At 37.9% G+C, this 25,768-nt stretch overlaps 1 protein-coding gene across 7 annotated transcripts in view; it reads left to right on the top strand.

Annotated features, from left to right (window-relative positions):
• Positions 1–25,768, top strand: part of SASH1 (SAM and SH3 domain containing 1) — a gene marked incomplete at its 5' end in the record, with an annotated part of 511,807 nt that overhangs the window by 219,424 nt on the left and 266,615 nt on the right. Inside the window, one exon of one of the 7 annotated variants that reach the window (XM_083830233.1) lies at positions 5,637–5,663. The exons of the other annotated variants lie outside the window; for them this stretch is intronic. Within the exon in view, the coding sequence (XP_083686359.1) occupies positions 5,652–5,663 (12 nt within the window). Of the gene's footprint in view, positions 1–5,636; positions 5,664–25,768 lie in introns of those variants that run through there. 7 annotated transcript variants of the gene reach the window in all.

The following is a 25,768-nucleotide window of genomic DNA, read 5'->3' as shown; positions in this document are numbered from 1 at the left end:
AAGGAAGATGCCTGTCTTGTATTATTCATTTCTAATTTGCTTCCATCAGAAGGCCAAATGGAGAAAAAACAAGGTATTTTGACATTAAGGTATGCGTTTAAGTAACGTGCTTAAAACCATAGTCTTTGAGTCAAAGATGTTGGACCTCAGGCAGCTCCACCATCGCTGCTAATAGACACTGTCAGAAAACTGATAACAAAACTCATCTCCATTCACAGTATTCATGCTCAGCAGATGTGCATCACTGAAAATTGTTATGTTCATGCTCAGAAATGTCGCAAAATGATCCTTAGTATGCTCTAGCTCTGCAAATTGAAGTGATAGCTGACTTACTCATCTTTGTCAGATAATTATTTACACGTCCCACGGGGAAATACATTACACATTTAGAAAGACACTGGAATGTTTTGCAAAAACAGAAGTTATTTTTAGAAAAAGATTCGTCTGTCACAGACGTGGACGACATCTGGTTTAAGTGTGATGAATGCATATTGTAGAAGAAAAGGGACATCCTGATGCTATTGCATATACATCTTTGTGATTATGGTTGTGCTTTTTTCTAAGAAGCAAATTTATTACAGATAAATATTTTATTTTTTGCCCAAGTGTGCTTCAGTGCACTACAGATACTTGATGCTCTAGCGCTCCCCTAGACAGCAGGAGAATCTGTTACGTAGTGCAGAATTGTCCCTGGGAACAGTAGTAGATCCTAAAAACCACATAGATGACTTCTTAAGGTGGGCTGACAGCCACTGTAGGAAGATCCCACTTTTCTCATACTTTGCCATGTTGTGCCTGCAGCACTGTGTTGGGCTCTGTATATTAATGCAGTGGAATGTATTTATATCATCTTCCCTCCTACATGGCCATGGTGGCAGCTCAGGTACTAAATATCTGCTAATACACATGCCTCACAGAGACATTTGTTTATTTGTGCAACATGAGCTTTCCCATCAGCTATTCATCATCTCTGCTTAAAAAAAAAAAAGTAGTAGGTCAGATGGCAGCAAGGTTGTTCTCACTTTTCTTCCCCCAGGGGAAGGAAGGCTAAGAGAAATAGAGTTTGAAACACCAAAATCTGAGAGACCAAACAGCAACGACTGGAAGTATTGCACTGTTTTTCTCTAGTGTAGTAAGAGTTTGGTTTAAATTCCTCTCCTTTTTGAGAGAGATAATTGAGAGATAAAGAAAAGGCAGGTGAATTTATTCTCTGATCTGTATTTTGTAATGTATGACTTTGGCCAAGGATCTTAAAATATGGTATTTCTTTTGGTATTTGCCTATTAAACTTAATATATCAGTATGTTTTTATGTATTACTTTGCTTGCTAAAATAAATAATGTACTGAATGTTGATAAAGTGCAAGCTTCCACTTTTGCAGGCCTCACTGAGTAACTTGCATTCATGTTTTTTAATAATCATGTGATTTTTGAACAAAGTAAATTTAAAAATAACGATGTAATATCATAATCTCCAAAAGGGATTATTCTGGTAGGGCATACATCAGATTGTAACATGACATGGAAATCCAGAAAACTGTTGTGACTGTGTAAAGAATTTGTTTTTTAAGTGCAGCAGTATGTTCTCAGTGCTCTCAGATGTATTGTTTGATCATGGGAAAAGAAAAGAACAGTTGTGGAAGATCAAACAATATCATGTACAGCATAGATTTTAAGGTTCACATAAAGTCTGAGCCTTTTCTTCTAAAATTCTTCTGACATCTGTATCATTGTAGGGGTTGGTGGTTTTTCAGTATAACAATTTAGATCTGTATATCATACTCTGAAGTGACTGTACGCAGTTAGTTATCTTTTTATCAGTAGGGAATTGTGGTTTCACCATCATGGGCAGATGAATTTCACCAAACACCCACCCTCTCTCACAGTACAATGAAAACGTCTCAAGGGTTGAGATAAGGAAGAGATATCACTCAGCAATTATTGTCATGCTCAAAACAGAGGGAGAAAAATACAACCTAGAGTAGTGAAAACTAAAAGCAAACAAAAAACGACTTCATAAACTTCCCTCCTACCCCTACCACCACCCTAAGTGGCAAAATGGGAAATAGGGGCTGCGGTCACTCCCTGATGCTTTGTCTCCAAAGCTCCCTCATAGTCACTCCCTGCCCCTGCTCCCCGCGGGGTCCCTCCCACGGGATGCCGTCCTGCCCGAACTGAGCCTGCGGGGGCTGCCCACAGGCAGCAGCTCTTCAGGAACTGCTCCCACACGGCTCCGTACCACGGGGTCCATCCATCCCCCAGGAGCAAACTGCTCCAGCACGGGTCCCCCACGGGCGGCAGCTCCCCCCAGACCCCCTGCTCCTGCGTGGGCACCTCTCCACGGGCTGCAGCTCCGGCCCGGGGCCTGCTCCTGCGGGGGCTCTCCATGGGCCGCAGCCTCCTCCAGGCCACCTCCACCTGCTCCACCGGGGGCTCCTCCACCCATGGGCTGCAGCGTGGAGATCTGCTCCGTGTGGGACCCATGGGCTGCAGGGGGACAGCCTGCTCCACCAGGGGCCTCTCCACAGGCCGCAGGGGAACTGCTGCTCCATGCCTGGAGCTCCTTCTGCACCAACTTGTGCAGCTGGCTGGAACGGGCCCTTATCTGTTATCTGACATGGGGCAGCTTCTGGACTCTTCTCCCAGAAGCCACCCCTGCTAACAAAACATTGTCATATAAACCCATTACAGTAATCCATGATTTTCAGCATCACAACAGGGATGTTCAAATCTGTATTTTTGAAAAGAAGTACAGTGATGATCTGTTGGTAATCATCAAGTTTCAATTACATTAATAGCTGGTCTTAAAGATTTATTTTACATTTTCCTTCAATAGCATTTTGCATATTGTATTTGGAAAGTGTTACAGTCAATTTCACCTACAGGCAGGGAGCTGACTTAGTCTGCACGCAGCAGATCAGTGGTACGGTAGTTCTGCTCATGTGCACTTCAAAAGAATTTCTATAAGTGTACGTGCATGTATATGAACCTGTTTGCTAGCTTCACACTTACACTAGGTGAAAGTTAGAAAACAAAATACCTTGTGGTTTGCGTTAGTTGCTGTGCATGCCAGGTAGAATGGAAATTCCCTCACTTCACTGTCAGGGAATAACACGATAATCTTGCAGCATTCCAGTATGTCTCTACTGGGAAAGAACACTTTTTTGAGTTTAAAGTAATAAAGTCAAAGATGTACTTCTGCTCTAGTTGGCATTTTAGTAGCAGACTCCTGGTTTGTGGCATTCAGCTCAAGTAAAAAGGGATTTCTTATGGAAGGGCAGAGGAAATGCTTTTCTGCATATCACAAAAGCATCAGCAGAGCTGCCCTTCAGTGACCCTTCCGCTTGTCCTGGCATTTTCACATGCTCTCCTCAAAGCACGGGCATCATGATAGATTCTCAGGTCCACTACTTTCCTGGTCTGTCTTAAACCCCGCAAACTCTTGTACATATATCTGAATCCAGAGAGAAGCCTTGTGCCGAACACTCACTCTGGATATTTGGCATTGCGCATGCCTGCCCATTCAAAGTGACTTGTGACCTGTGCTTCAAAGATCAGTTTGGTTCCCTCAAAATCATGGCTGTCTCCTTCTGTGGGAGCAGTCTGTGCTTCCCAGAGGGCAGGAACTGTGGTTCTTCCTACGCTTTCTGAATGGGGGGCTGAGCAGGCAAAGGCCTGGAGAAAAGTGAGGCAGAACTGGATTTAGAAGTCTAAGAAAGTAATATAGACCAGTACCTATTAGGAAATAATTATCACCTTTTAAATTGCATACTACGCTGAATTTGATTCCTTGCTGCATTTCCCATATCAAGTTGGGCCACTGTAGGTAGCTGCTTTTTTCTCCTTGAATTTGTGCGGCGTGTATTAAACTGTATATCAGATGTAATATGGAGATTATATCAATGACATTTCTAAATATACAGTTTCTGGTTTCCTTTCCAGTGAAACTTTGATGTCAGCGTTTTGACAATTGCCCTTTACTTGTGTGCCTACCTCCTGCATATGGGGTCTGACTTATAAGCCATAGTCTGTCTTTAAAGCTATATGTTCTTCTGTTGACATTTTTTCTCCTTTTATTTTTTTGCCTTCAAAGGTTTTTGTGTTTTCATGCTGTTTTTATTTTTTTCTTATTTTTTTATGCTAAAAGTGATTAGCCTACCAGATTTCTATACTTAGGCTTGTCTTTGTTTCTGTGCTTTTCCATCTGCCCTGTTCACTAGTTTTGCATCTACATGCTGTGCTTTACAGACAAGCATGCTCTAAACTGGCATTGCATTGTATAATCATTTGTAATCAAAATTGCTCCAGGTGATTTAGCAAGTAACATTCAAAGCTAACCGCTAAGTAGAGGGAATATAGGAGTAGAGACTGATTTAATGCCTGCTCTTAGAGCTTAAAGCATAAAACTAATGGTGCTAAGATGGTAACATGGAGACAACTATATGTCATCTAAGGCTGACATGATAGAAGCCCAAATTACGTTATCATTGTACTGTAGCCTCATGCAACAAATACTGCTGCACATAAGCAGGGCACCGAGAGAAATAAAGCCAGCTCTGTCAAAAGCTAATTTGCAGGTGCATCTGAAGAAGATGGCCAGCGTATTCATACAGTTCTGTTCCTGATGGCTTCCTTGTTCTGAAACAGTGTGGTTCTACTTTGGATTTTAAAATCGAAAGGGTTGTTTTCCTTCAAATTAAAATGGAGTCAGGAGACTTGGATTTTCTAATTTTTATTTTATTTTTTTATTTATTCAGCACTAAAATAAAAGGATTAGATAAGTCTTTAAAAGTGTAATAAAATGCTGCTGTGAGTGGTATGCTGTTCAGGAGATGTAGGTGCAATCAATTTCTTTCCTCTTAGGTATCATCTTAAATTGTAGTAAAATTCTAATGGAAAAATATTTTGAACATCAGTCTGGAGGACCTGTATACAGACATTAGGAGATAAGAAGTTCTGATTGCACTTTTTTATTTTTATTTTTTTTAGATTTAAGCAAGTTACCTGTTTTCTAGAAATCTTAATGTTACTAGAATTTCAAAAAAAGAAAACAAACAAAAAAAACCAACTAAGAAATCATGTTTGGGCACTGTCTATGAAAAGTTATGATGCTGATAGTGTAAAAAAGCTGTATCCAAGCTAAGTTTTCATAGCTATCCTGTCTGAGGTGGCTTATTCTGGTAAATGGTTTCCAAAGTGTTCTGGAAAGGCAAATGGAAAGACTCACTAGGAGAAGAAAATGAGCCTTTACCTTCAGGGGAGAAAAGTTGAATTGGAGCTGTGAAGTTAAATAAACTTCATTCCTGGCTCCTTGTTGTATTGCGTAGGTATTTTGGTTCCTTGGCTTGCTGTTCAAAAAAAGCCTTGTTCATAATTTTCAATGCAACTGGTAAGAACACATGGTACATATGGCCAGGGTGTCTGAATGGTTTTACAGGCAAATACAGAGTTGGGAATAAGTGTAGAATGTGAAGTACTTGGGCTAAATGGGCTTGTTGGGTTTTACTTGGAAGGTCTGAGATGGGAAAAAATGTTTCCCTTGTAGGAGGAAAATAATCCCTATTGAAGATGCCAAGGAAAAGAAAGCTAATGAGGATAAGTATGCCTGTTTTTCATGGTGCAGAACAATGAGGAGGAATATTTTTGCAGTTTATGATTTTGAAGGTTAGTTACAACTTTTTATTATTTAGCTTTTGCTAACGCTATCTCCATCTTTAATTTCCAGAATGCAAAAATTCACCACTCTAACTTTAGTGGTGCTGGCATAGATTGGCAACAATTTCAGACAAATGCAGCTCGAACAGGTTTATAATGCAGAGTAATATGTTTCTCTATTGATGTGTTAAGCTCTTAATTAGGCAGTGATAGACTATGACAACCTTGTGTGATGTGACAGCATCCCCAAATTGTTCCTGAAAAGTCATGTGTCTATCCAAAAAAAAAACTCCTCTCCTCTCCGCTCCGCTCCGCTTCAGATATACTCTTTAACTGTGCTTAACCTTTTGATTTACTAAAGTAATCCAGAAATGTTTTTTCTTATTATTCTTTATATCTTTGCCATCCCTTACAGTAAGCTTGTTTGCAATGTGATGGATGCTAATTTCTTGTTTCACCTCTTCGGGAGGTTTGCAGTGCTCTCTGTACTGGTGGCTGGTCAACTGCTTCAGCACCGCCTGGTGAACAGCACAGTGGCACTGGCTTTCCCCAGGAGCCTTTCACTTGCCTCTGAAGGCAGTGTCCCTGCAGCCGAAGGGAAATAATTGTCAATGAGAATCAAAAGGCATTCAGCCTTTTGGTGATAAATTGTCCTGTTGCCTCCAGGCACCACTTCTTCCAAAGACAAAGGCACTGATAAAATATTTATGCTGAAAGGTAGCAGGTAAAGGGATTGTGCATTGTGAGGTTTTAAATCTGTGTTGCCAAGATAAATTTTTTTCTTAACTTCAGTGATTTGAAGGTAAAGAATAAGGATCTTAAGGAATATATTTTGTGAGTTAAGCCCGGATGCAGAAGTCACTGATGCCATCATTTCACTTAAAATAGCAAACATAGAGGTTGCATTGTCAAGAGTTTTTACAATTGAAGGGTGTAGCCTAGGCCATAATACAGCATTTACTGGTGAAAAAGTTAGAAGCAGTGAAGTGATAACAGGAGAATTATGCTTTAAGTGCTGATTGTTACCCCGTTTCTTAACGACACTTGTTTGTTTTGTTGTTTTTTTCCCCTCATGTGCCCATGTGTAATTTCTGCATTCATGGGGATGGTGAAAACACTGGTATGGAAAGACAGCTGCTCTTTGATGCTTGTTAGAGAGATTGCAGTCAGTAGCTGCTCTGTAGTAACACCACTGCAACTGGTACATCCTAATGGGTGGTACAAACAGTGGCTGTCCAAAAAAAAAAAAAAGACCTCTTGTAAACAAGATTATAGTATATCTGTATAGGATCTTTGATTCTCTAATTACATACTAATGCTTTGAACTATCTTTATTTAACTGAACCCAAGTTTACAGGTTGACAACACAGCTATGTAAGCCTAGAGTTACAACAACGGATAATTCCAGGCTTCAAAGCTCCCAGCATAGACATGTCCAGAAGTCCATTCTGCACTCTGAACTCTTCATGGTTTTCAATTACTACATCCAAAGGTCGTGATTTCCAGCCCCATTGTTTTGTTCTCCACTAGCTTTTCCTACCTCTGATTTATTATGGTAGAGTGAGATAAGAGCTGGTAAGTTAAAGTGTATGTGTTATTGGGGGATAGGATGGCAGCAAAGGCTACAAATCCTTTTAGTAAAATAGAACACTCTCTTGGTGACTGCTTTGCTGGGTTTTATTAGTTCATCTGCCTTCAAATGAGTCCTGCAGGTGCTTTCTCAAATGGATTGAGAGATTGCCTCGTATGTTTCTCTGCTTCTTGTAAGTACCTCTGTGTCCTATGTAGAAGATTTGTAACTTCCTACATCAAGATATCTTTGTAAAGCACACCAAGGACCCTTGTGCCTTCCAAAGCCGCAGTGTGGGTCGGAAGGGGAACGTAATGAAAACTGGAAAAAAAAAAATGATAATGATAGAAAAGATATTAATACAAATTCAACAGCCAAATTTTCTAAACTTGTATTGTGAAAAGATGCATCTTCTTCCCTCACATGTTCTTCGCACTCATCACTCATGGCAGTCAGTACATGCTGCTTGCACCTAGAGGTATAAAACCAGTTCTTTCTTCTTCCTAGTACCAACGAAAAGAGTAAACAAGGGGGGAACATAGCATAAAGTTAAGCATCATTTCCAAGACTCAGTTGCAAGAGCTGGAAATTCCAGGATCCCTAGTTTCAATCTCCTCCCTGCTTAGAAAGTGCTTTTTAGTTTTCTGCAAGATCCTGCAAGTTGAAATTCAGGGCACCTCTTACAGATGAAGGACACGGCGGGGTTGTATGGGAACTAAAATAACTACTTACATTTTTCTTCGTACTTCCAGAGCACAATTAAATGCAAAATACCTGGCTCTAGATCACTTGCTGTGATCTAGCAATAACTTTTTAGCTTAACCTGGGTCTTCTCTCCAGCCAGGACTCCAACTCTGATGATTTGTTTACTCTACCTATTTTTAGTGTGATTTATCCTTTCAATATTTCTAGCTAGCTTGAACTATGAAGCAAGGAAACAGGAAAGACAGTGCTAGGATTTAGATAAGATATGACTTGTCTTACGAAGTGTAACTGGCAGATGTGATCATATTACTGGATGGGGATGCATTTGGAGAGAGAAAAGAGAACCGAATTTTATTTTCAGCCAAATATTTTTCTACTTGATTTGATTGCATATTCTAGAGAAAGCAAGCAAGGAGTGGCTTGAAAAAGCATTTCCCTGTAGGTGTCACATTTTTCCATGTATTTTTAAGTGTAGATTTATATAGACTACCCTGATGTAATATTATATATGTAGTGTATGGGGAGAGAAAGGGAAGTGAATAAGAAACCTGCCTGAAAACACTTACATTGTTATTCCGTAATTGGAATTGCTTTTGTTATGTGGAAATAGACATGAACTGGAAAATGAAAGATATCTGAAGGTCATCTCTTCCATTCAGGCTTGGCTTGAGCAGAAATAACAGCCTTATTTACATTTAGTACAACTATGCGGTGATTAGCATGGTGTCCATTAAGTATTATTCCACCAAGGCCAACAATGTGCTTTTGCTGCAAAGGCCAATGGTATCCTGAGCTGCATTAGGAGGGAGGTGATCCTCCCCCTCTCCTCATTACTCCTCACACCTGGAGTTCTGTGTCCAATTCTGGACACCCAGCACAAGGGAAGCACGGACATATTGGAGAGCCCAATGTAGGGCGCAGGGGTAATGAAGGGACTGGGGCACATGTCCTGTAAAGAAAGCTGAGAGAGCTGGGACTGCTCAGCCTGGAGAAGAGGGAGCTCGGGGGGGCTGCATCAATATGTCTAAATACCAAAAGGGAGGGTGCGAAGAGGATGGAGCCATGCTCTTTGCAGTGGTGCCCAGTGACATGGACAAGAGGCAAGGGGCACAAATAGAGGAGGCTCCCTCAGAACATGAGGAAGCACTTCTGTGCTGTGTGGTTGACCGAACGCTGGCACAGGTTGCTCAGAGAGGTTGTGGGGTCTCCCCCATTGGAGATCTTCGGAAGCCACCTGGACACGGCCCTGGGCAGCCTGCTGTGGGTGTCCCTGCTTAAGAAAGGGGTTGGACCAGGTGGCCTCCAGAGGCCACTGCCAACCTGAACCAGTCTGTGATTAAGGAATTACAGAGGGTGTTTGTACAAAATACTCTATAATCAAAAGATCTTACTTCCTGTAAGTCTGTATGTTTTTTAAATTGTTAATATTATCTATTACATAAGCCATATAGTTATTTAAATACATAGATTTTTTTTTCACTTGTACTTACTTCATATGCAAGTAAAGTTAAGGATAGACAGGCCCAAATGCTAGAGGTGGAACTAATGATAATGGGCTGCTGGAGGGTTGTTTGATACGACTGTTCTGTTCTGTCCAGGTTAAGAAGCAAAGTTATTTTTCTAGAAGGTGGAAGGGAGAGCAATGGCCTTATTGGATATGCCACATCTGGGTATTAGCAGATTATCCTGCTGAAAAACAAATAGGCCATTTAAAGAAGTTTATCGGATGTTGTTGGATAACTGTGTCCACATCTCATTAGAAGTTAAACTAACAGATTAAAACTTAAATGCGTTGCTGAGTTATGGAGTTCATAGCATAAAAATTCTAATCCCTTGCAGTTTAGAGGACCTTCATTAATTGGTTACATTGATACTTAAAAAGGACTGATATCATTATTTGTCCTAAAAGATCTACAGTATTTCTTTTTTCCTAAATAAATAGGAATTCTGATCCTTCTTCTCTGTAGGATAACTGACCAGGGAATTGGCAGGTCATGTTTGTTTGAGCTGAGGAAAAACTCTTGTAGAAGAGGTGTTTGGTTTTAATCATTTCTGAAAATCTTTCTTTCTGTATGTAAAATATTCTCAAGCATATATATTTATTAAGGCAGGGAATAGTACTACCATAACTTGAGTAACTTCTTTTCTAGATTTCATAATCTTATAGTTTATTTAGATACTTTTGCTATCAAAACCAGTCTTACTGCTTAAGATCTACCCCTTAAATTATATCCAGAATGAATAACATTTAAATGTCAAAGACCGAAGTTTTATCCTAGCAGAAATTTTTGAGACAGTTGGATTTTCCAGTTTTAAACACTTGTTAATTCTTTTGGTACTTTGTGCTCTGATTTCATGTGACGTTTTCTGTGCTTTTTAATAGCAAGGCTTGAATTTCATGTCAAATTGAAGAGATGGATTATTTCTGGGAGACAGAGTACATAAGAATGTTCACTAAAATCCTAGCTTATTTAATAGTTGAGTGATTTTTGGTGTCCTTTTTCTTATTTAGGTAAATGAACTGGAGAAGCATTCTGTTTCTGCTTGCTTCCTAGAGGGCTAGACTATACACTGGCTGGCTCTCGGTAATTTTGTTTTGATTTTGGATCTTTATCTTTTTTGTTATTTTTTTTTCATTTACTCATTTCAGAAAAGATAGTTCTTTATTTTGTTTAGTAATTTCTTACTTCTGGTTTCTTTTTCCTGTTGGTACCTAAAATGTGAACCTACCCGTGCCTAAAATGTGCTACCACATTAGGGTTAGTTGTTTTCAAATGTGTTGGTATTGCCTCTTAAAAATCCTGATAAAGAGAGAAATTAAGAAAGACTAGTAAGTTTTTAGAAAAGCTATTTTGCCTGCTGGTAACATTATATTGCTTCAGATGACGCAAGTGATAAATGCAATCCCAGGTGACCTACAGGATAACAATGACCTTTGATTGACTACGGAAGAATATAAAGTCTTAATAACAAACTCCATACAGAAATAACTTGTAGTCCACTGCAGTTAGGAGTAACTGGGTCATTTTATTCTGATAGCTATTTGGAGGCTTGTATAAAATGAGGTGACTCTTTCAGTCTCTTCTGGGGTTGACCAATACTTGTATGTCTATAGATTCTTTTGTTGCCAAAGGCACAATGCAGACAGGACTGATGTAAATTGTCCTCATGACCATAAGTAAAGGCATGCTTCATTCATTGGCAAAACCAAATTCTTCATTAAAATGTTTTGGTTTTATTTTGCTTTAAATCAGGAATACAAGAGTAGAACTGATACAGGTGTGAGTTCCAGAAAAATATTTCAAAATGTATATATAGACATCTGACTTAATCATCATTCTTTAATAAAAGGCAGAAAGGGCCTTTCAGACTGGAATTCCAAATTATTGACCAGATTATGTATTTAATTTGCTGAGTTTGGGGAATATCCCTAATGTGTTTTAATCTTTAAGAGAAACTTCAAATGTCTTTGCAGGCCAAATATAGAACTAGACCTAATAAAATACCTCTTCTTTGTTCTTTGCACACTATATTGCAGACATACTTTGAATGTTCTTTCCTTCTTCTCTAAGCCACTGTTTGCCAAGGACTGGACAAGTTCTGTTCTCAGCTGATGATTGCCACACTGTTGGGTACCTGGGCTCTGGGGGATTCCTTAGCTTACTTTTTTTCTTGTGTGAAGCTGTACTAATAGGACTGTCTTTCTCTGCACAAGAGAAGAAAAAATGTTAATTATTTCAATTTAGCAATGTTCTTCTTTCTGCAAGCTTGGGAAGTGATAGAAGTGATAGAATTAAACAATGTGTAGTGTGTTTTTTTTTTGTTTTGTTTGTTTGTTTTGAAGCACTTATTGAGGGAATAAAGAAAAGAGTCTTAATTCTGAAATTATATACAGTGGAGTGCTGCTTACCTTTTTTGAAGATGTTTCTTAAGTACTCTAACAGTGAAAATCTGAAAGCACAAAACCAGTTATCTCACTATCTGAAATGATGTGTAATTTCATCGATAAATTTCTCGCTATTTTGAACAACCTAAGATTTTGTCACAAATATTATTTCCCACTAAAAGAGTTTTTCCAGTGTGTACTTTAAGGAAAGTAGATATAAGTTTCTTATATTTTTATCTAGATACTAAATGTATTAACTTAAAATACTACTTAATGAGACAAATTTTCACTCCAACTCTGAATTTTGAGTGTCTGGTAAGGTGAGGTTTGACAAGGTGGTAAATTTGGGCTTTGGGGAGGTGGTTTAATACTAGACCTAAAACTTTTCACACATGTAAATGGTGAACAAACTACTCTAGTTCCAATTTGTTTTTAAAGCCTGAAAAAATAACTTTGTCCAAAGAAAGTTCAGATTGTACTGGGGGCATTTTCTACTTGCACCATTTGGTATCCAGACAGATCTTATGCTGAAAGGTGCCACTCTTGCTACAGCATAAACATGGGCATGCAATCTGGTGAGATGAAAGGATGTACAACCCTATCTATCTTCATGCTTGATCTGAGTCACGCTGGTACTGCTATATGATGTGGCATTAAGGAGTTTGGCATCATGGTAAGAGAGGCCCATGTAAATAAACTCAAAACACCAACTTGGAAAGCTTTTGTAGGAACCCTTAATATAAAACAGCAAAGCCACCTTGTCGAGTAGAGGTAAAAATAGCAATATAGCTAACAGCACCACAGTATGAGCTGCCATTGAAGAGAAGTGAAAGCTGTGTTTGTCCTGGCTATTTTCTGGATTCTACTTCAGCCTTTACAAATAGATCACAGCTGGAGTATCTGCAGAACTTGACATCACTGGGTCACGCTCAACACCGGCTTTTACTATAGATCGTTTTTTTCGTATTGTTGTCTCAAAAGGAATTGGAGTACAGGTCAAAAAGAGCATCTGACTGAAAATACCCAAGTCAAGATAGCAGGACAATTAAAACAGGAAGAAAAGGTGGAGGAAAATAGCAGAACTCGAGCAATCACAAAAGCATGGTAACCTTCGTAGTTCAGCCTGACCCCTTTACCTTTCAACTCCTCATGTTGTACTTATTTTGGGAGCATAGTAACTAAAAAAAAAAAGAAAAAAGAAAAGAACAAACAAACCTAAGAACATTAAAATAGCCCAGCAAAATGGGGTATTGGTATTGCAATCTGGATGCTGTACAAACATTGTTTTAAAATGTTAATTTTCCATTTTTAACCTTTTTTCCCTAATTGAGCACAGATATACCCGTGAAAAATGACACTTGGCACACAGTGATTTGAAAATCACTGTCTGCCGCTTGATGTCTTCATCTGACATCTATATGTTGCCAGGTTACCATGGCAACTAAGTACAGTTGTAATTGCAACCCTGGAAAGGTAATTCTTTCACTCAAAATGTGGCATACATTTAGGCTGTCTGAAGTTTAAACAAACCATCTTTTAATGACAAGTATTTTGAAAAGCCTGAATGAGGTAGCTTCTTTGATGTCAATTTTTTTCATTATCTCATATAGTCTAACTAGATAGATATGTTGGCTTTTATTCAGTAGAGTCTGTATTTTTAACCTTTTTATGCTTTATTTAAGTTTCAAATATATGGTATCAACTGTGAATCTGAAATTAACATATGAAAGCAAAATAACACATAAAGTGTTCGTTTACTTGTACTAGCAGTTCTGAAAGCAGAAGATCTTGATACATTCCTCAGACTTACAATCGTATGCATGAAATCAAATGAGTTTTGTTGTATGGCTGGTTTAATTAAAAAAATGATAATAATAATAATAAAGGAAGAAAGGGAAAAAAAAAAGCGTTCTAGTTTTTTACTCAGCAGGCCACATAGACTTTATAGTGCCACAAAGGCAATCTTTAGAATCAGCAAAACTGCAGTAATTCCACAAAATTTCCACCTGGTTTTTTGTGTATAGCTGAGCCTTATTACAGACATCTGTAATCCTCGATACTGAGAATTGGCAACATGTAGCTGCATTTTGCCTGTTGACCTGTCTTTTCCATCAGTGATGTTGTACAGTCCCTCACCATCCATTTCCATTACACAGAGAGAGAGTAATATGTTAGTCAACTACACCACTTTGTAGTAGTGGAAAAAAACACCTAAACACCTTTCTTAGATCTTTTGGCTGTCATTTAGGGCTAGAATATGGGGCTTTATACTCTCCGGGGGGTACAAACTAGCTCTGAAAAGTAAGAATGAATGCAGTCCTGAGCTTTCAGTATTAATTTCCTCAATCTGCAATACTGCTCCATGAGGGCATGGTAACAGCGTTTCTGTGGATTGCTGCATATTTGCTCACTAAATGATAGAGCCCTCGCTTGGGGTTTCTGGATAAACCAGGCAACTTTAGTCTTTGGATGTGTTAGGCTTTCAGTGAATGCTGAATGTAAATAGCGTGATTTTTAATTTTGTACAGGATAAATGCTTTCATTTAGACGCTCACTTGGCTCAGCAATCCACAACAATAAAATCACCCTTCATAAGACATGCACAGAGAGATTCGCATTTTTGCTCTGGAAAACAAGAGCATGGTGAGGCTTTTGATGAGTTTTGAAAATTGGGTTGATTTTTGGGTTGACCACCGTTTTCCACCTGCACTTTCACTGTCAGTTGAAAACTGCTTTGAATTCAGCAAGGCCGTTCATGCTCACAGTATATTTTATTGTCATAATAGAAGGTCTTCTTGCAAGTCTAGACAACTCACCATTTCAGAACAAGTCCTCTTGAAGCAATTGTGGCATTATGCCATCTGATTTTTTTGATCTGTTCCTTTGTGCTTGAAATTATTCAAAATGTTTTTCTTTGGCTTTTTTTAATTGCCTCCTAATGAACCAGAAGACAAAACCGTGGTGTCACTCGGCAAAATAAAACTTGTATATTTTGAAGCAAGTCACAGATGTGTCTCTAGAGATGTCCTAAAGCTCATTATGACCAAAGTATTGGAATTGGCTTTCAGTATCCTAACACGCAATGTGGTAGTATAAATTGCAGAGAAAGAATCATGATTGTTTAATTTGAAATAATCCTTTTATCTCCGAGGTCCGTGCTTTGCATAGATGTGCTGTATTGTTTGAGCATTTTGTGTGATCCGGTGATCAATGCTCTAATTGTTTTGCAGGAAGCTAGTTTAAAAAGCCAGGCACACCTCTCTATGCAGAGTAGAAAACAGCTATTCTGTGATTAAAAGGCACTGAGCAGCAAGCGCATAGCCATAGCAGCTGGGAAGGCAAGTAGAATAGGAAAGGGACCACAGCAATCCTCAGCACCTTCCTGCATATCTTACTCTGAATATTAATACGGAGGGAGATTCTAGCATCTCTGAATAAGCTTACTAGGTGTACTGGCATCATTCAGCCCAGAATTTGCTGCTTAGTATATATGAAATATGTATTATTTCAGAAGTTAGTTTTCTGCAATATGCATGTAGATAGCAAATCCTCACTGTTTTATATAAACTTCTAATAGTCACTTCAGCACAAAGGAAGATGGATTAGGATCTGGCATCCTGCTTTTCTGATTTATGCTGTGTTTGTAACTTTTTCTTAAAGTATTGAGCTCTGAGTTGGCTGCATATTCCTGCAGAAAAACAGGTTGTATGTGTTTTGAAAGCTAGTGAGGACTGAGTTTGAGTTCTTACTCCAGTTGCTGTTTTTTGTTTTTTGTTTTTTGTTTTTTTTTTCCTGGCAGAGGCACTGTGTTGTATCACCAAAGTTTAGGAGTCACCACCATCCTGTAGTGACTCAACACCACTGGAGTTTGATGGGTTGAGTCGCTGTTGTGCTCTGCATCTTGCCTTGCAAGGTGAAGTGACAGGATTCCTTCTTCACTTACTTTTTTTTCATATTTTCTGAGTAAAACCTCTTGCTTTCCTTCCTCCTATGCTTCCACGCAGACCTGGAAATCATTTACATGCTCCTAGTGCTCTTCACCGTGACTGTTCCATATTTACAATTTAGCAGGACAGGTTATAAATTACAGATATGGTCATATTGTACAGGATTAGCTTTTTCTTAACTTGCACAAGAAACGCAATAATAGGAATGCCTGTAGTGTGCTTTTTCTCAGTTCCCCCAATATCCTTCAGAAAGCGGGCCCTTCTCCTGTTTTAAACCCACTTGGATTCACCCTTTGTCTGACCATGTACTTAGACAGGACCTCACCTGCTTACAAGGCAGGCTTTTTGATTTTTTTTATTGTACCAATGCTATGCAGGGGGCTCGCTTCCTCTGAATACAAGTGACTTTTTCACTGGCCATCTCCACACCCCTTTGCGCAGAACCCTTACCGATCTGGTTTCCCTTCCAGGCAGCTTCCTTACCCTGCCTGCAGCCGGTCATGGCAGCAACGTCAGGGTTAACCATTTCACCTATTCCCCTTCCCACAGAGGCATGTTAAGCTCCTCCTTCCCACAAACACATAGTCCCCCTTAAAGCAATTACATGTCAACATTATAATGGTGCCAAGAATTCATAAATTATATATAGATTGCCTGTATCATCGTATTTCTCCTTTGTCAAGAAAACCTCATTAGGATAGAGGTGAGCTACTCCCCTCGGTGCCTTTCTCATGTTCTGGCATCTCAGTCTCAACACACCTGCTTATAATCCTTATTAACTGAGACTGGCAGCATTCACTCTGGGTATGGCCCCCTATCATGAAATTGTTTTAGGTCAGTTTTCATCTACCCAGCGTAACTGGCCTTTCTTATTACGTGTGGGAAAGCAGTACAGAAAAACAGCATTCATAGCTCCTACTTCTCCATAAGTTCATTCATCCATGAAATCTGTTCTTCACACATGAATATTAAAGAAAAGGATTTACATGAGGTAGATGTGCATTAACCTGTAATGCTTTTGTGAACCTCTACGTTTATGTGATCGTTGAGATGTTTGAGTGATTGTGATATATTTTAGGAAATAAAAGCAATTTATGTGTAGTTCTGCCATTGTCGTGGAGCCTTCTTGGGGAAGTTTGGAATCTGGAGCGTATTTGTCTGCTACTCAGGTGGGAATTCCAGTTAAGAGGATAAAGACTACATTTTTCTATTGCCCAGTCAATGTACGTGAAGAAATTAGTTGTTTCTCACATAGAAATATGATATAGATGGTCTTGCTTATTCTGTAACAGTTCTGATCTGGAATATGCAAACTCTGATTAATACAGTCCTTGCAGCCTTTGGTTATAAATGTTGAAGCATGGGCTAATCTGTAAAAATCAATTTCGTTGTGTACAGTCCATACATATGAATCTAAGAACCCATTTTGGCAATGAAAAATGTGTTTGAAGGGAAAACGGTATTTAAATCAGAGGGTCACACAACATTTTCTTGAAATAATAATTCAATCAAGAAATTGATGCTAATCAGTGTTTAAATCTCTCATCTTGTCAGCTCTATGTTTGGTGCCTTGTTTGAAGTGAAATATTTTTTGACACAGACTTCCTAATGCAAAATTTGTTTTCCTTAGTTCTTTGATGTTGTCATTAAAGGGAAAGACATAAAAAACCTTCTCTAGCAATAGTACTAAAGGAAGGGAATTGATTTGATATTCATAACAACTTCTCCGGGGCTTTGCATATAAAACATCAACAGCTCTGACCTATCTTTATCAAGAATAGAGAGAAAATGATTTATTTTTTGTACTATAGTAGCACCTAGAGGCTCCTTTCAAAATCAGCTTTATCACATTTGACATTATATATGTTAATGAGCATCTGTCCTCCAAAAATTCACGAGTAGGCCAGGCAAAAGTGTAACTAAAATTAGTGTTGTAGTAAGCTTGAAAGGGGGTATTCAAGGACATTCAAAGATACAACAGAGAGCTGGGAAAAAATGCAGGAGTGTGGAACCCATTGCATCCACAGGTATGCTAGGGCCAGCCCAGTGCTTTGGGATTTTGGGCCACTAGACATCCTCCTAAATCCTGCTGTACTTCTTAGACCTTAGACTTCTTAGGCTTCTTGGACCCTGCCCTGCCTGGGTGGCTTTGTGGGGAAGAATGAGGTAACGGCAGCAGCAGCTGGAGGTGAGCTGAAGGAGGAGAAAATGGTAAAGGCTTCCTACCAAAGCATTAGTACCATCCTGAATTGCACTGCTTCTGCACTCTATACTCTTAATGCAGGGTAGTACAAAACCACGTGAGCTTGCTGTAAATGCTACATACAGTGCTTTGTAATCTGCTGTTCATCGTGCATCTGGCAGATGCATAAAACACAGTATTCCAGGTGCAGGCGAAACAGAAGTAACAAAATATGTGCTATGAAACAATAATGTGAGGGTATGATAGTGTGTATAAACATGATATAATTCATAAATTAAGATTGTGTAATCTCATATATCAAAGCAGTAGCCTTATTAAGGTTACAAAATAAAGCTCTCAGGTGCTAGGAGAGGTCATTGTGAAGGTTTTCTTCACAGTCTCCATTTACGCTTCTTGTGCCTATGTGTAGTATGTATATTGTATACTTTTTTTTTTCTGCTTAAAATTCTTACTTCATTCAGGAAAGATTGTACCTATTTTACCCCTGCTTCATGTTCATTCCCTGTGTTCAGTCCCTATGCCTACTTTACTGCACATTATTCAAATCCAGTTCAGATAGAACAATTGATAATCCTGTGAATTTTCTAAGGTGTTCTATTGCTATGTAGTCTGAACATTTGAATGTTAATTCAAATTATCAATGCTATTGTGAAATGGGGCAATAATCATTTTCCTCATTTAAAGATGAATTTTTCCAGTATTTTATCAAATTATCAATGATGCTGGTTTATGTGTAGCAGGCAGTCTAGAACTGAGACAGATATGTAATGGTAATCTATTCAAAAATTGTAACTAAATTCTGTTGCCTGCCCTGAGATGTCTAGGATCACATTTCATAGGAAACTGCCTGATTCAAAATCTGGCTCCAGTTTAGATTCACAGCTAAGAAGTTTGGGCCTATTGCACTTCTACAGAGAAGAACTTGGTTCTTCAGCTGAGAAACTAGGCCATGTGAAAAGTGAACATTTAACCATCTATGAAAGTTAAATTTGTAAATTGTCCAGTATTCCTACTTCCCAGACAGTCAGTATGTAAATACAGAATTAAATTCACCATGGCAACATCCTTGAGAGTTGACTTTCGCTGCTGTACCCACCCAACTTTCTGGGGAAAAAAAAATAAGTCTGGAACAAATGATGCAATAATTTTGTGTGTGTTAGTAATCTTTGTGGATCCTCAAGGGGAAGTGCATTATATCCAACCCCATTTCACATATAGAATGAAGAAAAACAGTAACAGATCAAATATAAAGACGTGTTTCACATTGACTGTGCAACTGCTTCTTGTTTATTATCTGCCTTATGTCATTGTCAAAAAGACTACCCGCAAATGGTGATTGAGCTAACACAGTACCTAACAGTAATGGGAAGTTGTTTTTTTCTTTACATTGATGGGAAATACTGAAGGATTGGTGGGTGGGGTCTTGGTGTGTTTTTGTTTTTTTGGATTTTTTTTTTCTTAAAACACCATACAGAAAACAGTTGCTCAGTCTTAGAACCAGATATCTTTTCCTTAAACAAATTTGTCTATATGAGCATACCATCTACTATTTTGAGAAGAAATTCAATTTTGATAGTACATAATCAGTTTTAAAGCTTTTTGCTCTGAAAATAATTATAACAACATTTTAAAGAAATTAAGCAAACTCTTCATGTATTTTCTTTTCAATACCATCATTTTTTTTTTCAAGTCACCCTGGTGACTCTTGACTAGCTACTAGAAAATCATAAGTTAGAGTAAACTAAGCCTGATTACCAGATCTGAAAAATAGAAATCATCACTAAAATAAATTATCCTTCTGTATAAATAGCACAGTATTAGCTAGAATGTAGGATACATCTGAAGACTACTTCAAATGCTGTCCTTGTATTAAAGGATTTTTCATTTGGAGTGCTTCTTAAATAATAATTAGTTGTGTGAAACTTTACATTTCTAGATGAATTGATTTATTCTGTCTATACTATTAATGATGAATTGCAGTTGCAATTTTTTTATATTAATGATACATCTGCAGTCAATAAACAGCTTCCAGCAAGTATTTGAAAGCAGCAATCAAATCTGTTGGTATTTTCACTAGATTAATTGGTATTGTATGACATCTGATTGTAGTTCTGCTCTGAAATTTCCTCTCAAAATAGCAATTATTATAAAGTAAACTTTATGTAAGAGATCTTTTGTTAAGAACCCATTAATTATTTTTTCCTTATGACATTAAATATCATTTTCCTTTATCAAGACTATTATTTATTAACCTGAAATTTTGGAAATTTTTAGTCATCTCTCACATTCTAAGGCAGTCCTAAACAGGGTATGATAGTGCTGGAGAACAGTGAGTGTCTGAAAATCAATAATATTCATTAAAAATAAATTATAATATATATTGCTGTTCCCAGGTATTTTCTATCCTTGGGGTTATGTTATGTCCCATTTGGGTATGACTCCCTGTTTTGTCTGATACATGCTGGAAAATTGTTAAAGTGTTCAGGCTATTTTAATAATCTTTTTAAGTACTCCTAATATTGGTTAGCTGATCTGCAGTGGAATGTTATTAGGCAAGTGAGCCATTTCCTATGCTCTAGAAATAAGTGTATTTAGAGATCAAAATTGAACATTTCACTTTGTCTAGGTATTAAACTATTATTTCAGTATATGAACAGCCTGGAAAGGCCATAAGTCTCACTTTCTTCTGAGATTTTATTTTTTTCTGATCTCTGGGACACACCTTTGCCAGCAGTGGGAACCACTTTGGGGGGTACACTCTTCTGTTGTTGGCTATTTTTTCCTCTCATGTCAGGCATCTGTGTCTTTCAGACTATGAATTCAACGTAGGTCAAGGGCAAGCTTTGAAAAGCCTGCTTCTTTCTGTAACTGGAGTTAAAGGCTGTCTGTCTGGGTCTGGAGAAACTAATTTCATTGTTAAATATGGGAAGTCCAAACATTTGTACAGTCAATATTTGCAGGTTCTTTAATACAGTACTTGCTTTTACAATTTCCCCAAAGTAAATACATAAGAACATTGTAATTGCAATTAACACCCAACACATCAGCCTGCAGAGCCATGTTAACACCCAATGTCTGCAGGAAATACTACAGTTGTTCTGGTGTTGCTCTGCAGGATCTAAAAAGGTCATTTTGTCAAATTGAACACATCATGGTTCAGGGGACCATTCAGATGGCAAGGAAAGTCTCTCTGGTCGTAGGGTAATATGTTAAACAGAAAATGTTAGTAATGCCAACCTTAAAGGTTTACTGTGCATTTTGTTTATTCATTTTTGTTGTTGTTTGTTGATCTGTTTGTTTGTTTTTATGTACTGAAAGACTTGCACCTTAAAGCTCAGGGACTCCTTGATAGCATTTTGGTAAGTAACTGTTCAGTTACTGTAAGATCAGTTTATCTTAGTAACACCAAAAATACAGTTAACCATCTATTTCAGACCTGTCCCCAAGTCTGTCATGTTGTCACCTAGTGCTGCTTATTTCTGAATTAGTGAGAATATGATGGATTTGCCAGAGTTGTTTAAAGATTTAAGAAGAGTAGCCAAGCACTAGGCATATTCTAAAGGTGTCTGGGCTGCCACAGAGAAATGGCCATGCTTGTTTAGAGATTTATCTCTTGCAGTGTGTAGTTACAACAAGGATCTGCAGGTATTTGACTGTATCTGACATCTATATGTAAATATATCTTGTATCCATAGATAATTCCTTAGTATTTCATCTGCCTACAAACAAAAAATTTTTAGGAACATGTTGCTTTTCTCTTCTGATAATGTTCGAAGCAGGTGTTTAGGGCTTTTAATCTCTGATTAATCAGGAATGTAAGTAATTTTTGCAGTAATGGCACGTGAACTAGGTTAATTGCATGTGGAGGATAAAGCAATGTTCCAAGCACAGTCCTCAAAAGCCCTCTGTTCAAAGGTACCCATGCTGCGCCTAGATAATTCAGACCAGTATCCCAAGTGGAATATGTATATTATCTTTTAAGCTGAAAACCTATGTATACTTGAAGCTAATATTGCTATTGGCTGTACAGTTAAAGAAATAATTTCACCTTTGTATTACATCAATATGCATTGTAATGAAGAAATGAAATAGCTATAATTGCTCTTTTTGTTAACAAAACTAGTAAACTATGATTTTAAGTGGTTCATTGTGGTTTTAAATTTAATAATACTATGAACGTGACTAATTATATCCATATAAATTACATTATGCTTCTGTATTTCTGAACTTTAGCTTACTGGAGGATGTGCTTTGAGTTCTAAAACCAAGAACATTTGCTCATAGCACTTAACATTTTTGCTGCTGAATTATTTGAAGGAAAAAATAAGAATAAGCATCTGAAGGAAGTATACAGGGTTAAGAAGTAATCACAAGATATTGCTTAAACACTTCATTGTTTTGTGGGTTACTGATCATTAACAAGTTATCAGTTTGAAACCACTCCAGCTCAAGATGGCAAAGATATTTGTGTCAAACTGTTCAGTAATGAACTGAAGAACTGTTCAACACATTTTATTCCCCAGTATTTAAGTAGTAACTTAAATCCTGAATTACATTTTCAACAGCTGGAGAGTGTCTTTTCTAAGTTGGTATACAGTACTTTTTCTTTATTGTGCTTCATAACGACCTGGTCTCCTTTGGACAAGGTAAGATGTAGAATCGTGGAAAGCTTGGGTGGGCTTGTGGACGTTGAAAGCAAATTGCAGACTTTTATCTTGGAAAAGAACTTTTCATCCCTTCAAAAATGGTGTTTTGTCTTTCTCCCATTTTATGGTTAATAGTGATTATATTTGTAGTTAATAAACCTGATACGTAGCAAACCAGAAATTAGTTCCATTGTTCTTCAACCAGAAAACTGAATAAACTCAAGATAATGTTGTATCTGTGAGCATTCAGTTAGTAGAAAGATGCAGTTTCTTACACTTTTTTTTTTTTTAATAAAAAATAGGTGTTTGTTTTCTTCTAGGTGTGGGCTTTCAATCTTTCTGGGTCTTTTCAGTCATTTTTGGCAGCTATTTGGAGTTCAGTCAGTAAGATAAAAAAGCAGAGTTGTTTGAAGGAAGGTTGCCTTTTGGTGTCTCAGGAGAGTTTGAGTTAATTTCCCTCTTCAACCACCTCAGACTAAAGGACCTAAAAATATACACGCACAGCACCCCAGAAAAGGAGCAAAGCTGCACCTCTTTCTTTTGTCTGGGAAATGCAGGCTGGAGGGAACAAAGCTCAGATGGAGAGAGAGCACCTGTATATTGATTCTTTGGCAGAAGTTGTTGAGACATCCTTGACAAATTCACGTAGTACAGGAAAAAGCATGTGGCAGGCAAATAAAGGCTTCTGTAGTTTTCTCCTGCGTTTCTTGATAAAAGGCTTTGATGTGGGAAGAGTACAGTTGAAGGTGCCTTTACCAATGCAGTTGTGGGTTGCAAGTAAGAAGACAAAGAAGCAGCACAGATTTATGTTCTTTGGGTAGATTGAATGAGGGAGATCCAAACACCCTTGAGCTTCAGTTAAAAATTGCTGGAAGACAGAACACAGTCTGGATCTGGTGTCGCTGAAAGCAGTTTGAGTGGCTCATGAATAATTTTGCATCAAATGATTTTTGAGAAAGCATAGTCCTCAGGCCCAAAGACTTTAAATCTTGATTAGATTCAGGCCTCATGTGGGTTAGGCTTGAAATAAATTTAGGTATCAAGTGCTTAAAATTAAAAGAAATTGCTGTCTCTTGAAAAATGAAAGTCAGCATTTGTTGAAAGGATCTCTTTAATTATATTCCTAGTCTACAATTTTAAATTTTAATTCAGATGGGCATCATCTTCACTGTCATCTAAAAAAAAAAAAAAAGAAAACCACTTGGATTAGTTAATTGGTAGATGAAAGTGAGCAGGCTCTTACGTATTTTCAGCATGACTCTTTCAGTGATAAGATTAGGGCATCCTCTATGCAGAGCTGTCAGGACACACATTTTGCCACTGACAAGAGTTGCTGCGCTTCCCATTATAATATTTGTTTTGCTTCTGTCCATTTTCTAGGCAAGCAGTGGATATTTGTATGCATTTTCATGCACAGCTCTGTCAGCATATTTTGTCACTATGCAAATCCTTCTTATTTCTTCGCAATAGCTGCTAAACATCAAGTGGTACAATGTTGTTTGGGACAAAAGTTGATGACAGTGACTTCTATGAAGTCACCAGATCAGTTTTCAGCTTTGGCCAGAAATGAATTTTTAAACTAGTTGATGGTGACAGACTGGCAGAGTGACTTGAAGAGTCACAGGTGATATTAAAGCAAGAGCTTAGTAATACTATTCTTGTTATTGGGCTGCATCACAAGTTGCAGTAAATTCTGTTATTAAAATCATTTAAGAAATCTTTCATTAAACGGAATTAAAAGGATGAGAAGTTCTGATCAAATTTAGTTGCATGACTTTAAATACTTTAGAATAATTTCACAATAACTTATTTAAAAAAAGTAGGTCCTTTGTGAAAAATATTATTAGTGGAGTCCTTGAAGCAAGTGCTGGAAAATGGCTTTTCCATTACTTCAGAGGCAGTGTTAAGGTAGCATGAAATTCAGAGCCCCTGGTTTTATCACAGACATTTTTATATCAGTATTTAAGCATTTCTTTTATAGACCTTATATCTAACAGCCAGCATTTTAAGAGAACTGACATACCTGGAGATGGATCACCAAGTGACCATTATACAGCAAGTTATAAATCAGCTAGATTTTCTAAGTGTTTTAGATATTCATATATCATTAGCTGCTATTATAATATATATTTGGATTTAATTAAAATTCTGGAATATATAGAACTTGCTTTTGTAACTATAAGTTGTAAATTTACCTGACCTGAAACGAACTCCTGGATTTTTTTTCCTATCCCAGCTAAGCGGGCCTTTACGAGTTCAATGAAATTATTCATTGATCTCTTATATAAATGAATAAACTTTCAGACATCATTCCAGTTATTGTACTTAGTCATGATAAGAAATTTTCTTTCCTGTTGCAATATCACCTGCGTTCTATAGAAGAAAAGGGTTGCATTTTATTCTTCCCTGTTGTAAGAAAGAAGAATTAGAAGGTAAAATGGAGCAAGCCTGAAGTAAAGCACTCATGCTGACTATCCGCCCTACTGTCAGTCTCCCTTTGCCAGCAAATCCAGCGAAGCAACATTTTTTTGGCCTTGCAGATTATTTAAGGTAGCTGTGGCTGATGATTCCAAGAACGCAGCTGCTAACACCTGGGTTATAAATAGGGGCAATTTCAGAGGAAGAACAGATATGTACCTGTCCCCAAGCCAAGGAATTTTACTGAAGGATGACTTTCAGGAAAAACAGAACAGGACAATGGGAACAGTTTCAAAGAAATAGTCTGAAATGACACTGTAGCAGGGCATGGCAAGAAAAGAGGGGCTGCAAAACTAGAAGCAACCATGTAGCTCCATATCCAGAGCCATGGTTTACAGGAATCACAAAGGAGGGAGGAGCTGAGCAGTTCAAGAGGTTAGAGGAGCATTGCCATGCAACTTGCTATAGCATTTTTCCTCTCTCAAATAAGGACGGAAGAAGGTATTCCAAGCCTCTTCCTTTTGCAAGATATTTGCATGCCTGACTAGTACCAGAGGCAGATATATTGTTCCTTTCTTCTGTTACTGATCAAAGGAATGATCTTTAAGTATTAGGACAATGTTATGTTTTGTCATCTTCTCCCACGGTTATAAAGGACAAGCCACAGTAAAGGCTTGCCAGTGCTTGGTTAGGAAATCTATCAGGTACTTGAGGCGATTTATAGGAAAGGTTGGTGACA

This window comes from Anser anser (assembly GCF_964211835.1).
Source record: "Anser anser genome assembly, chromosome: 3".
Classification (NCBI taxonomy): Eukaryota; Metazoa; Chordata; class Aves; order Anseriformes; family Anatidae; genus Anser; species Anser anser.
The sequence above is the reverse complement of the archived record's forward strand: the minus strand, read 5'-3'. Positions and strand labels throughout refer to the sequence as shown.